Below are 13,416 nucleotides of genomic sequence, written 5' to 3' on the forward strand. Positions count from 1 at the left end.
AAAACGTGAGCAAGTTACTGAGGCATGATCTACCATTCACAAAACCGTGTTGTCCCCCATACAATATCCCATTTTCATCTATCCAATCCTGTATTCTTTCCTTGACTAATTTCTCTAAGAACTTGACAATGATTCCTGATATGCTAATTGGTCGGTATTTTACAACAGCGGTCTTGGAACCACCTTTATGCAGTGGAACTATTTTCCCTCTTTCCACCCCCTCAGGACTAACCCAGACCCGAGACTCAAATTAAACAAAATGGTCAAGGGTACTGACAATTCTTTAGCCGCTTCTCATACGACACGAGCTGGTATACCATCCAACCTCACAGATGTATTGACATTTAGGTTATGCAATAGACTACTCACCTCCACTTCATTCGTTTCTGCAATATCACCACCTGGATGATATATTCTTGCGTAGTTGAGTTACTGAGTGCTCAAACTATCAAAGTTGAGTTACTGAGTTGATATAGTTGAGTTACCGAGTGCTCACTCAGTTACTCAACTATATCAACTGATTCAGTTACCTCCCTACCATTGGCATTCTTTAAAATCATTCTGCCATATACATTTTTCCTTTTACTTTGCAACATATCGAAAAAACTGTTTAGGATTCTCTTTAGCCTGCATGGCCAATGTTCTTTCGTAATCCTTTTTTGCTTTTCTTACCACACTCGTTACCCTTCTAGCCTGCGCTTTATACTGTTCATGTGCCTGCCGGTCACCTTTCTCCTTAAATTCCCTCCATAGCTGTTTCTTTTTTTGCAGCTCAAGCTTAATGGTGTTATTCATCCATTTAACCCCTACTTGATTTATTATTCGGACTCTAGGTATACAATCAGCCATTGCTTCATGCAAACACTTCTCAACTGCCTCCCATGCACTATCAACTTCTAGTTCTTGCAGTTGTACATGCCATGGCACTGAACCAATCAAACTCCTAAGCTTATCATACTTTCCAGCCCAATAATTCCACATGTACCCTGTCTTAATTGTAAATTCAACACCTTTAGCCACCTCCCAAGTGAAGACCCTATGATCACTCTCACCAGTTGGTGGCAATGTGGTCATATTTGTTACAGTCAAATCCTCAGATGTAATTACTAGGTCAAGCACTCTCTGACCCCTAGTATTTTCCATTACATGCTGTCGCAGATAGTTATCCCTTAATAACTGCATAAAATGCAATTACTTCCTCCCGTTTGTTCTCTCCTCACTCCAATCAATGCGACCATAGTTGAAATCTCCCATAATAATTATCCTCCTTCCACTCATTTCTTCTATTTGCTTGTGCATACTGTCACCACCATCTTTTCCATGGTCTCTAGCAGCACCCAATTGTATATTTTGTTCTGCTAGCCACAATCTCAGACCAAATGGCCTCAAATGTGCTCTTTTCTCTATCCTGCAATTCAACTTTTATTCTCCTTAGCTGCAGCTCATCAGCTATCATCAACAATACTCCTCCCCCCATTTTATTCTCTCTGTCATTCCTGAACACACTATACCCATCACATTCAATCCCACTAGCTATATCATCTACAGTCAGCTATGATTCACTAATACCAATAACCTGTGGTCTGGAAGTGCCAACATTCAACTGCCTCTATAAGGACTGTATATCTACTCCCCCCCCCCTTAATAAATCTAGTTTCCCTGATTTTGCACATCTACTACATTCAGCAACACTTTTTCAAGTCTCCTTACACCGTATCCATTCAAATGCAAGCCATCCATCTTATATAGATCCTTTTGCCCATTGAACTCACTCCACACGTCCACAAATTCCACACCACTCTTCACACATAACCCACGCATAAAGTCATTTGCAATTATGGCCCTCCTTTTAAACATTTCACTGTCATACCGTGGCAAAAGACTAATCATTCCAACTCTCTCACTCTTTTCTTTTGCTACCTCAAACAATTCATTCAGGTCCTCTACCATTTCCATTTTATCTCCTTTCAAATCATTTGTACCTGCCACAACAATCATTTCTTTCACCCTTTCCTTTTGCTCTCTAATAGACTCAGTTACATCCTTTATGGTCGCACCCGGTTGGTACGATTTTGTTAAATCCTCTACTGACGAGTCTCCATACAGCACTCTATCCTTCATTTTGTTCATGTTCACACTCATATGCTTATTTTTCCTATCATACTTTTTATTATTGGCTGGTTCATTCAGTCGACTTTTGCTCATACGCTCTCGCTGCTGTTTTGCCCTTTGTATCACACCACTCAACAACGCAATCTCACTCATTGCATATATCTCATCTTTTTTATTCTCTGTAAAACCATTAATATGCTCTGAATTAATACTATCATTCACACCCTCACAGTTCTCTGGTACAACCTCGCTATTTCTTGTCATATCACTATCATCCAGTACCATATTGGCATGAAATTACTGAGATTATAGGCATTTCAAAAGAATGTGTAGGATATATTTTGCATGAAGAATTGCAAATGAAAAAGCTTTGGGCAAGATGGATGCCGCTCTTGCTCACAGTAGATCAAAAATGCACTCACATGAAAATCTCTGAACTGGACAGAAGCTGGTTGTTCAGTGCCAAAGAAGACAAAGTTGGTTCCATTAGTCGGAAAGGTCATGGCATCGGTGTTTTGGGATGCTAAAGGCATTTTGTTTATTAATTATTTTGAAAAGGGCAAAACAATAACCAGGGAATGTTATTCTGATCTTTTAACTAGACTAGACAAAAAAAAATCATGAGAAAAGACACAGTTTGCAGAAGAAAAAAATCATACTTCATCAGTACCTGCTCACAAAAGTGTTTTGGCAATGGGAAAATTAAGGGATCTACACTATGAATTGTTGGAACATCCACCCTATTCCCCAGATTTGGCTCCCTCTGACTTCTGTCTCTTCTCAAAACTAAAACACTTCCTCGCTGGTTGACGTTTTTCTTCGAATCGAGATGTGATTGCAGCTGTAGAGGGGTATTTTGCAGATCTTACTGAGAACCACTACAGGGATGGGATAATGGCACTGGAGCATCCATTGCTGGAATAAATGTATTAGTCTTAAGGGAGATTATGTTGAAAAATAATTTAGAAATTATAAATTCGTTTTTTAATTGTTAGGCCGAGAACTTTTCAAAATACCTTCGTATGTAATTTTTATTAGCATAAAATTTTTGCCCTAGTATCAAGGGCATTTTCAGTATGACTTTCAAAATAAACAGCTAGAACATAAATTGGTAGATCAACAATGAAAATTCATGAGCTGCACATACATGATGTTGAGTGACATGGTATAAATATGTAAACGTAGGTTTCTGTGGTTAAGCAGTTCTGTGGTTGTTTTCGGTATTGAGACCACATATTAATATAAAGAGTTTATTAAAAATAAACAATAAAAATTAAAATTAAAAAATTACGAAGCACGAAACTTGTCAGGTCTCTTAATTGTTTATTTTTAATAAACTCTTATATTAATATGTGGTCTCAATACTGAAAACTACCTACAGAATGGTATAAATACATTGAAATTTTAATAAAATCAATTATGCTAAAGATAAACTGTAGTCTTTGACCGACCCACCATGGAGCACATAAAATTCCTTGCCAGTATTGGCTAAACAGGTAGATAGTTGGCTGTATGTTGTGAACATTTAGATTGCATTAAGTTCTCTGAGCCAGAATAATCACAACTTGCAGAATATTCTATCACCTCCATACATAGAATTCTTCAGAAGAAAATCGATTCTCCATAACAGTAATTATTTCTTAGAACATCAGTATAAAGATAGTTATAAAACCTTTACATTATCCAAATCTAAATAGAAGTAATGGACTTGAATTATCCCTTTTATGGGAAGTAGTCCTTCTTCACAAGTTCCCAAATTAATTTATCACCATCATCATTATTATTGATTTATTTTTATTTTTAAATATCTTGTTAAAGATATTTTATTAGAACCTTAATTTATTTAGACCATATCACTACATGATGTATGTGCAGCTTATGAATTTTTATTGTTCAGTCTACATATTTAATTTGAAAGTCATACTGAAGATGCCCTTATTACTGGGATGAAAATTTTGTGTTAATAAAATGAAGTATCACAAGGGAACGTAGTAGTATATTTCATAACTGGTAATTAATTTACGGAATTAACAACGCATATAAAGTATATTAATTAAAGATAACTTTAATGAATCACTTCTATATTTCGGCAATGTCACATTGCCATCTTCAGGAACATAAAGATGGTATGTGCACTAAGGACCTAACAAAGCAAATGAGGAAGAAAGTAAGAAACTAATTTTGTTCCTAAAGTCCTAATGGTGCCCTCTTGCGGGCTAATTTGGTAGTCTTGGCAGTTGGGCTGAAGTTCTCATAATGAAAGTCTCCCAAATTTGGGGCAGTTTCATGCACCCAAATTTGTTGAGGTTAGGAACGTTTTTTAGAGCTGCTGAAGATTCTTTGAATAATCTTTCGTATTTAAACTTGCTGCGATGGATTATTTTTGTTTTCTTCCAACGAATTTTATGGTGGGTGTCTAAGGCATGGTCTGCCAGCCCAGAGCGGCTGTACTGGTGAAACCGGATGTAATCTTGGTGTTCTGAAATCCTGATATTTGTTGTTCTGCCTGTTTGGCCAAAGTAGGACAATTTGCAGCTGCAAGGGACCTGGTATATACCAGGTAGGTCTAGGGGAAGTGGTTGGTCTTTGGTAGAGTGGATAAGGGATGCCAACTTTTTATATGGTCTGTAACAGGAAGTAAGGTCATATTTTTTGAGGATATTAGTTATTTTTTCAGAGGTGCCCTGGATGTAGGGGATAGTGATAGACTTGGTGTAGTCTTTATTGTGGAGGGGGGGAGGGGGGTTGTGGTTTACAGGTTTTAGTATTTTTTGGATTTTTTTGGGGTTATAGCTGGGGCTGGTAGACCATGCCTTAGATACCCACCATAAAATTCGTTGGAAGAAAACAAAAATAATCCATCGCAGCAAGTTTAAATACGAAAGATTATTCAAAGAATCTTCAGCAGCTCTAAAAAACGTTCCTAACCTCAACAAATTTGGGTGCATGAAACTGCCCCAAATTTGGGAGACTTTCATTATGAGAACTTCAACCCAACTGCCAAGACTACCAAATTAGCCCGCAAGAGGGCACCATTAGGACTTTAGGAACAAAATTAGTTTCTTACTTTCTTCCTCATTTGCTTTGTTAGTTCCTTAGTGCACATACCATATCTTTATGTTCCTGAAGATGGCAATGTGAAATTGCCGAAATATAGAAGTGATTCATTAAAGTTATCTTTAATTAATATACTTTATATGCATTGTTAATTCCGTAAATTAATTACCAGTTATGTCTAACCAACGTATAAGTCTTACTACTAGAAGTAGTATATTTCATCTGTGCTAAGAAAAGTGTTTATTTAAAAACTTTTATTTACACTATTTAAAGTGTATACCATATTTACTTGAAAAATTAAAGTTAAAAAATTGTGGTGCAAGGTATACAAGGGGGTACCCAAAAATAGCTGAAATCTGAACTTGGCACGCGCATGCATTTTCTAGTTATGGATCCTGCTGCTAGGCATCGTGAGTGTGCAGTTTTCTGTGCCAGTCTGGCAAGTGGCATCATCCTGTGTGAACTGGTTCGTTGTGCTGCTTCTTTGTTAGTGCTTACAATCAAGTTTGGTGATTTTGTGGTGACTGACCACAAGGAACAGAGAGTGCATGATTTTATTTTCTTTTGAGTAAAACTGAAACTGAAACTATTCTTATGCTTCGACAAGTCTTTAAGGACGATGCTTTAGGTAAAACGCAGGTCTACATGAATGGTTTTCCCCTTTTCATAAATGGGGACATGTCAATTGAAGACCATGATCTGGCCAGACAATCCATGAAGATTGTTGAAAGACCATTGAGCAAGTTTCTGAAGAAACAAATTTTTCATGGAGTTTGTGCTAGAAATTTTAACAGAAGATTTGCAAGAAGGGAGAAGAATTTGTGCCTTGTTTTCTCACAGAGGACAAAAAAAGAAAGAAAAAGAAAATGTTTGAATGTTTGCTGTGATTTAAGGGAGCAAGTTCTTAATGACTAGAACTTTCTTTTAAAAGTTGTGACCAGGGATGAGTCTTGGTGCTACGGTTACGTTCCAGAAACAAAACAAGCATCAAGCCAATGGAAACATTTAAATTCACCTAGATCCAAGAAGGCATGTCAAGTTTGATCAAATATCAAGACAATGTTGATTTGTTTTTTTGATATGAATGGAATTGTACATAAAGAATTTGTTTTTTTCTGGACAGACAATGAACCAACTTTTTTTTTATCTCATTTAGAGAAGACTGGGTGATAGTGTGTGACAAAAACAGCCAGAAATGTGGAGTAGCGGAGATTGGTTGCTGCACGATAATGCCCCAGCCTCTAATGGCCTTGTCTGTTCAACAGCTCTTGACAAAAAACAACATGGTGGTTGTTTTCTTCCCCATACTCTTCAGATCTCTCTCTACATGACTTTTTTTTTTATTCCCATGGATAAAGAAAACCATGAAAGGGTAATTCATTGATGTGGATGAAGTGAAAGAAACGTTACTGGAGGCTATGAACAGTATTCCAGTTAGGCAGTTTCAGAACTGTTTCCAGTAGTGGAAGAAACATTGGGACAAGTGCATTGACTCACATGGAGAGCACTTTGAAGAAGACTAGAATATGGTTATAAACTTTACTAAATTTTTGTGTAAAAAAAAAAAAAAAATTGGTTATTTTTGGGTGACCCTCATATGCAGGGATTTTTGGAAACTAAAGTTTTTCAGGAAAAAAAACTAGTAATTTAGCAATTTACATGCATTGTATGATAGAGTAAAGAGCATGTTAGATAAGGGAGAATCATATATATTGATATTCTTGGACTTTGCAAAAGTGTTTGATAGATCCACATGATAAGTAGTTCTACAAGCTGCAGAAAATGAGAATAGATAATATATTGATTAGATGGATCATAAATCGGCTTTCTGAATGATACCAGCAAGTTGTGTATGATGGAGCAGTGTTTCAAAAAAGGTGGGTAAGTAGTGCTGTGCCCCAGGGTTTTGTTCTTGAAGAACAAAACAATGCAAAGCTGGGGAGAATTATAAGTAGCACTGCTGATGTTAATTCCCTTCAGGAACATTTGAATAGACTTTTGACTTGGGCAAAAGGAGTGAGGGTTGTAGTTTTAATATTAATAAATACAAGGTTGCATTTTGGAGTGCAAAAATATAAAGCTGTGTACTACATTGATGGTTCCATACTGTGGGAAGTGGATGTGATTCGAGATTTGGGAGTGCATGGTGACAGACTGAAGTTTAGAGGGCATATTGCTAGTGTTGCAAAGGCTGCTATGATAAGAAGTACTCTAACATGCAGGGATAAGGAAGTGGTTGTGCCACTATATAAAGCACTGGTCAGACCACACTTGGACTATTGGGTTCAGATTTGATTACCTGGTTTTCAGTGTGATGTGGCAATGTTGGAGAGAGACCAAAGGTGAGTGATTAAGACAATATCAAGACTTTTATGCTTCGTGTGAAGAGATGTTGAAGGAATGTGGATTGCAGAGTTGGTAGATAGGAGGAAAAGATGTGATGTGATAGACACATTTGAGTTAGTGAAGGGATTTTATTGGATTGATCCAGAGGGGATTATAAAAAGAGTAGAAGGCAAGAGGGAAGGAACTAGAGGCCATCATCCTTGGAAGTTATGTAAGAGTGTGGTGAAGATGGATGTGAGGAGTAGATTTTTTTTTACATGGAGAATTGTGAGTGAATGAACACTTTGCTGCAATATATTGTTAATGCAGGGAGTGTTAAGGATTTTAAGATTAAGTATGATAAATATGTTGTCAGTGGAATGAACCTCTCGCGATGAGTTTGCAGAATCCATAGAGGATATAATAATAATAACAGAGGTGGTCACATTGCCCCCAACTGGGGAGATAGAAAAATGTGGAAATTCTAATTAAGCAGGAGGTATATCTGGAACTACTAGGCAGGTGATATATGACATGCTTAGGATGCAGTTTGAAGCAGTACCATGGCACAGATCTGCAAAGAAAGATGTTCTCAGGAAATATCTGCAAGAAGCGATATTCCACTACTATACCCAAAGTCAGGAGGGTAGAGCAGCTAGGAGTTAGATAGATGAGTTGTATCATGAAGCAAAAGCTGCAAAAAAAGAAAATGTTGTGGAGGGTTTATGTAAGGAGAATTGACCAACATGGTAGAGAAGGGAAAATTATGAGAAGTAATTAGTGAACAGGCCAAAGGAAATCCCAAGTAATTCTTTTGTTATGTGGCAAGTAGGAGGAAGAATAAAATAAATTTAGTTTAATCCTATATCAAATATGAGTACTGATGGTGGAGAGGTGACAGAGACAGACAAAATTGTTGAATTTCTGAATGACCATTTTTTCAGAAATCCAACAATTTCTGAAAAACTGATATACCCATTTTCATGGGTATATCATCCAAATGAAGATATTATAGTAGAGGTGACAGGGGCTGATGTGAGAACAGAGGTTGATGAATTAGAGGTACTTAGGATAATGCAGAATCTGAATGCAAATACAGCTTTGGAATTGGATGGGATATCGGTTTATGTTTTAAGAGAATGTGCAGGAGTGCTTTGACTAGGATGTTTAATTTAAGTCTCAGCTCTGGCAAAGTCTTAAGAGAGTGGAAGTAAAGACAAAACCATTCCTTTCCATAAAGGAGGATCTAAGTCTGTTGTAGCAAATTATAGACCAGTCAGTAGTGGTGGTTTTTCAGGAGTGGTGGTTAAAGTACTGGAAAATTTGGTCAAAAAGAGAATTCAGGAATGGGTGGATGAGAATATAATACTTTGAGGGGTGGCATGGTTTTGTGAACAGTTGGTCATGCCTTAGTAGTCTATTAACTTTTTATGATAGAGTGACAGCTGAGTTGGATAAAGGGAATGGATATGTAATGATACTGCTGGATTTTCCAAAGGTATTGACAGAACCACATGGAACTGTCATGCACACTGCAACAGTGGGGATGGATATAACTAGTGATATGAATACAAGGGTGGCTGATGGACAGACACCAAAAAAGTAGTATATGGAGGAGCAGAATCCAGAAGGCAGGTGACTGGTGGAGTTTTGCAGAGCTATGTGCTTGGACTACTGCTGTTTAATTTGTACATAAATAATTTGAAGGAAGATATTCAGTTGTTTGCTGGTGATGCAAAGTTGGATAGGGTAATAGTTAATCAAGGTGATGTAATGAGCTTGCAGAATGATTTAAATCTGATAGTATGAACAAAACATAATGGATGTTAGTTTAATGTGGAAAAGTGTAAAGTAAAGTTATGCATTTTGGAATACAAAGATTACAAGCTGTGTACCACATTGAGGGAACTGTACTCCAGGAAATTGATAAAGCCAGGGATTTAGGGGTAGTTGTAGATATGGAGTTGAAGTTTAGAGGATATATTGCTAAAGTTGTCAGGGTAGCTCATGGGATTACTTGATTATTGAAGAACACAAGCAGAGATAAGAGAGTTATCATTCCTCTTTATAAAGTCTTCGTATGACCACATCTGGATTACTGTACTCAGTCTGGTCACCTGGGTTTCTTGGGGATGAGGAAGTTGTGGTGAGGATTTAGAAGTGAGTAACCAAGATGGCGAGTGATGATCTGTAGAATGCTCCCTGTGAAGATAGTGGGTTTGTGGATTGCAAAATTTGGTTGATAGGCAATCATATTATACTATCCTGTACAACCTCTTAAGATATATATTAGGAATTTGAAGTTTGTGCATCTCATCTGTTATAGCTATGACAACAGCTGTCTGTTAGTATGATAATATGGATTTGAATCCTGCTGCAGGCATGGATGTCTTGTGAATGCTTCTAATTGGAGATGAATTTCATTTCTTTGTGTGCAACCACCACTCTGCTTGTTTGAAGCCTGAAATGGCTTGAAAAAGTTTGGAGTTTAATATTGTAAACCAATTTTAAACATTATTAAACCTTACAATATTAAACCAATATTAGTTTAATATTGTAGAACCTTTCTCCAGATAATCAACCCATTACATTTTCAGATTAGATTTAGAGTTTAGTTTAGTAAATATTATTTTATTATGAGGCATCAAATGTCTTTTCATGACAGATTCTGTCACTGAAAGACATGTTTCACTAATTATTCACTGCAGTATTCTCTGGGTATCAAAATCTGTATCAGTTCTCTTTATGGAAGTATTTTTCTGCTTCCTAATTAATCTTTCAAAAGCTTGAGGATTGAAAAATGTGAAAGTTGTTATAAAATTAAATGCTTGATTCTGATCAGTTAGTAAAAATTTGACAAGTGTTTTGTGACCATTTGTTGGTCTTAAGAACAAAATTCAAAGTTTAATTTTTTAGCCTATTTTGGTTTTGAACACAAGTATTTCAAATATGACTTTTCATAAATTACTTTTAAATTATAATGTAGCTGTACTGAGAATGTAATACTCAACACTTCATGTTGGAAGAGATGTCTAATTGGTGACAAATCTCTAACATCAGTGATAAGAATTTGTTCAAGTTGTTTGCATTTATCAAATTGAGAGAATATGCAGGATTCTTTCTTTATATTTTCAGTTCCTTTACTTTTATTGATATTTAGAACTAGCATTATGATATTTTGTTTATTCGTATATTTGATGTAAAATGTTAAATAATTTTATTTCAGGTTGCACTATTTTGGGAACGAGCATCTATGGAGGAGCAGTTATTGCAACTAGTGCTGACTATTTCATTGAAAAGTTTATCATGGTACACTGGGTGTGGGATAGAATAAGAGTTATGTCATCTGTTGATGTATGTTGGTTTTCCTGGCTTATTCTTGGTGTATGGCCGTTTATGGTTTTTGTTGGAACTATCACACAATGGCGGATCACAGGACAGGGTATTCATCATCAGCAGAGTAAGTTGAACATTTTGCTACTTTTTTTTTGGAAATCAAAATGAACATTTTTATTTTTGTGAGATGTTCACAGAATCCCAAGATTCATAATCAGATGCCTTCTGTATGCCTATTGTATCTTTCAATCCATTGAATGATGACTCACTCATCTATTCATTTGCATTCCATGCGAAAAAAAATATACATATCACATCCTTGCTGCACACTCTTGCTCAATTTCTAATATAACGAGGTATAGAGGCTTCAGTTTGGTTTAAATTTTGTATTTTACCAGAGAGCTTATGAGAAAATATTCTTCAATATTGAGTTATCTTGGCTTATACTGCTTAAAAAATATGGACTCTGCTCAGGAGTCAGTATATTCACATCTTATTAACTTTAGGTTTCACTGGCCTAAAAGCTGTTTCAACATGTACTCATCAGAAACCAGGCAGAAATAAGTTTGATCAATAACTTGGGGTTCAAAAACGTGTGAGTGGCCTAAAAGAGTCACTACCTCTTACTCCTGACTGGGCCTCTTATGAATCTCTTGGGTCTGCCCATGAACTCTGTATTGAGCCTCATCCAGACACAATCACAGGCAAAAATCTTCCACCAGGCCAATCCAAGCCACAACTGAGCAGTGATAGACAAAAACTTGTATGTGATTGACTATACATGTAGATTTGCTTGAATAATATATAACCAAGTTTTAACTTGTATACTTTTTTTTATTTATACTAGATGTATTTCCTCAACATGTTTTGCTGTCTCTATGGTTAACAGCATCTTCAGGTGGTTGCTTAGCATAACTAACCCCCCTCCCCTGCAAAAAAAAAAAAAAAAAAAAAAAAAAAAAAACATTTTCCCAGCTGCTAATATTTATTCTACCTTGGACAGTCGTTCGCAATATGAGTGATCGTCTGGGCTATGGGGGAACAATCACAATAAGGGTGGTCTGACAGTTTCCATTTATGTAGTAGGTAACCGCATCTGCCCTGGTTAGTTCTGATCCTGTTGACAGACGACCAAATCTTTCTAGGAAGAGAAAAACCAGGCTGCAGAGCATCAACCAGGAAGCCAACGTCATTAACAGCATCCAAAAATGCCAAGCCTCCTGGACTGCTTCAAAAAAAAAAAAAAACACATATAGCTGACAGAAGAACTTAGGGAATTACCTGATCGACATAATACGTGTTACTAAAATAAAGAAGACAAAAATAGGTGAGTTTCTTCTAGCTAACAAATACAAGATATTATATTCAGGCAATAACTATCTTGGAAAAGAAGTAACTATAATATTTGATACTAAAGATGTAGATAATCTTCTTAAATGCCATGTAATATCAGGTAGAGTGATCTGGGTAAATATCAGAATGGCTAATGATACATTAGGAACTCTTACAATGAGACTTATTTGTCCCTGTAGTCCCACAGAATGGCTTGCTAAGAAAAAATTGGAGGAATTTTTTTGAAGTATTAAAGATAACACCTGATACAAAGGAAAAGTTATTGCTTGTTGGCTTAAGGGTCAAAACTATATAACTCAGAGTAGACCTCCACATGGCCTTTAAAGGAATGCAGAGAACCAATCAGGGCTTCTGACCTAATGTCTAATCCTCACCTTCTCATGGTGCACCCTGTTAGGTATCTACCTGGATACTGAACGAACGAGGATGAGCTGGCAATTTGGGAATTAGCCGACCAAATTGTATTCTTATTGGCTTAAACCAAAATAAAAAATGATGGTACAACATGACAGAATTTCATGCCTGCTGGAGTGTTGCCCAATTGAATAAGGTCCCCATTGTTTTTGCCAGGGAACCAGGACTAACACTGAAAAGTCAGCTACTGGAACAAATCCTGAAACAAACCCCAGCTCAACATCACAAGAGTTCAAGATCAGTACTATCAACATAAGAAGCCTGAATGGTAAAGAAATGGAACTAGCTGAGGAATTGGATAAGTACCAGATTAACATAATAAAGTTGACTAAAACAAAAAAGGCAAAAACTGGTGAGATCTTTCTGATCGCTTTAAAACTTTCTTAATTTATATTCAGGCAATGACAATGAAGGAAAAAAAGGAGTGGCCATAGTATTCAACACTAAATTTGAGGCTAATCTTCTTGAATGGCAAGCAATATCAAGTAGAGTGATGTGGGAAAATATCAGAATGGGGAATCGGACAATGAGACTTATTTGTGCCTATCTTCCCACAGAAAGTTCTGCTAAGATAGAAGTGGAGGAATTTTTTGAGAGAAAGCAACAGACAGAATGAAAAAGGAAAAGTTGGTCCTTGTTGGGGATCTAAATAGCACAGTAGGAAATGATTGTCAGACATACAAAAATATATTAGGAAAATTTGGAGAAGAGAGCAGAGCTAATAATAATGCAAATACCTGTTGGATTTCTGCTCAGGACATGGACTGGTTATTACTAACACAATGTTCCAACATAAAAATGTGCAAATGGAGAGAAGAG

The 13,416-nt window shown here is 36.5% G+C and overlaps 1 protein-coding gene across 6 annotated transcripts in view; it reads left to right on the plus strand.

Annotated features, from left to right (window-relative positions):
- Positions 1 to 13,416, plus strand: part of LOC150094561 (transmembrane protein 198-like) — a 261,654-nt gene that overhangs the window by 158,389 nt on the left and 89,849 nt on the right. For all 6 annotated transcript variants that reach the window (XM_090411785.1, XM_090411783.1, XM_090411787.1 and 3 more), the window contains one exon: positions 10,721 to 10,954. In XM_090411785.1, coding sequence (XP_090267911.1) covers positions 10,721 to 10,954 — 234 coding nt within the window. The remainder of the gene's footprint in view (positions 1 to 10,720; positions 10,955 to 13,416) is intronic.

This window comes from Typopeltis vanoorti, chromosome 22 (genome assembly GCF_054136105.1).
Source record: "Typopeltis vanoorti isolate ZY-2024b chromosome 22, IOZ_Tvanoo_1.0, whole genome shotgun sequence".
Classification (NCBI taxonomy): Eukaryota; Metazoa; Arthropoda; class Arachnida; order Uropygi; family Thelyphonidae; genus Typopeltis; species Typopeltis vanoorti.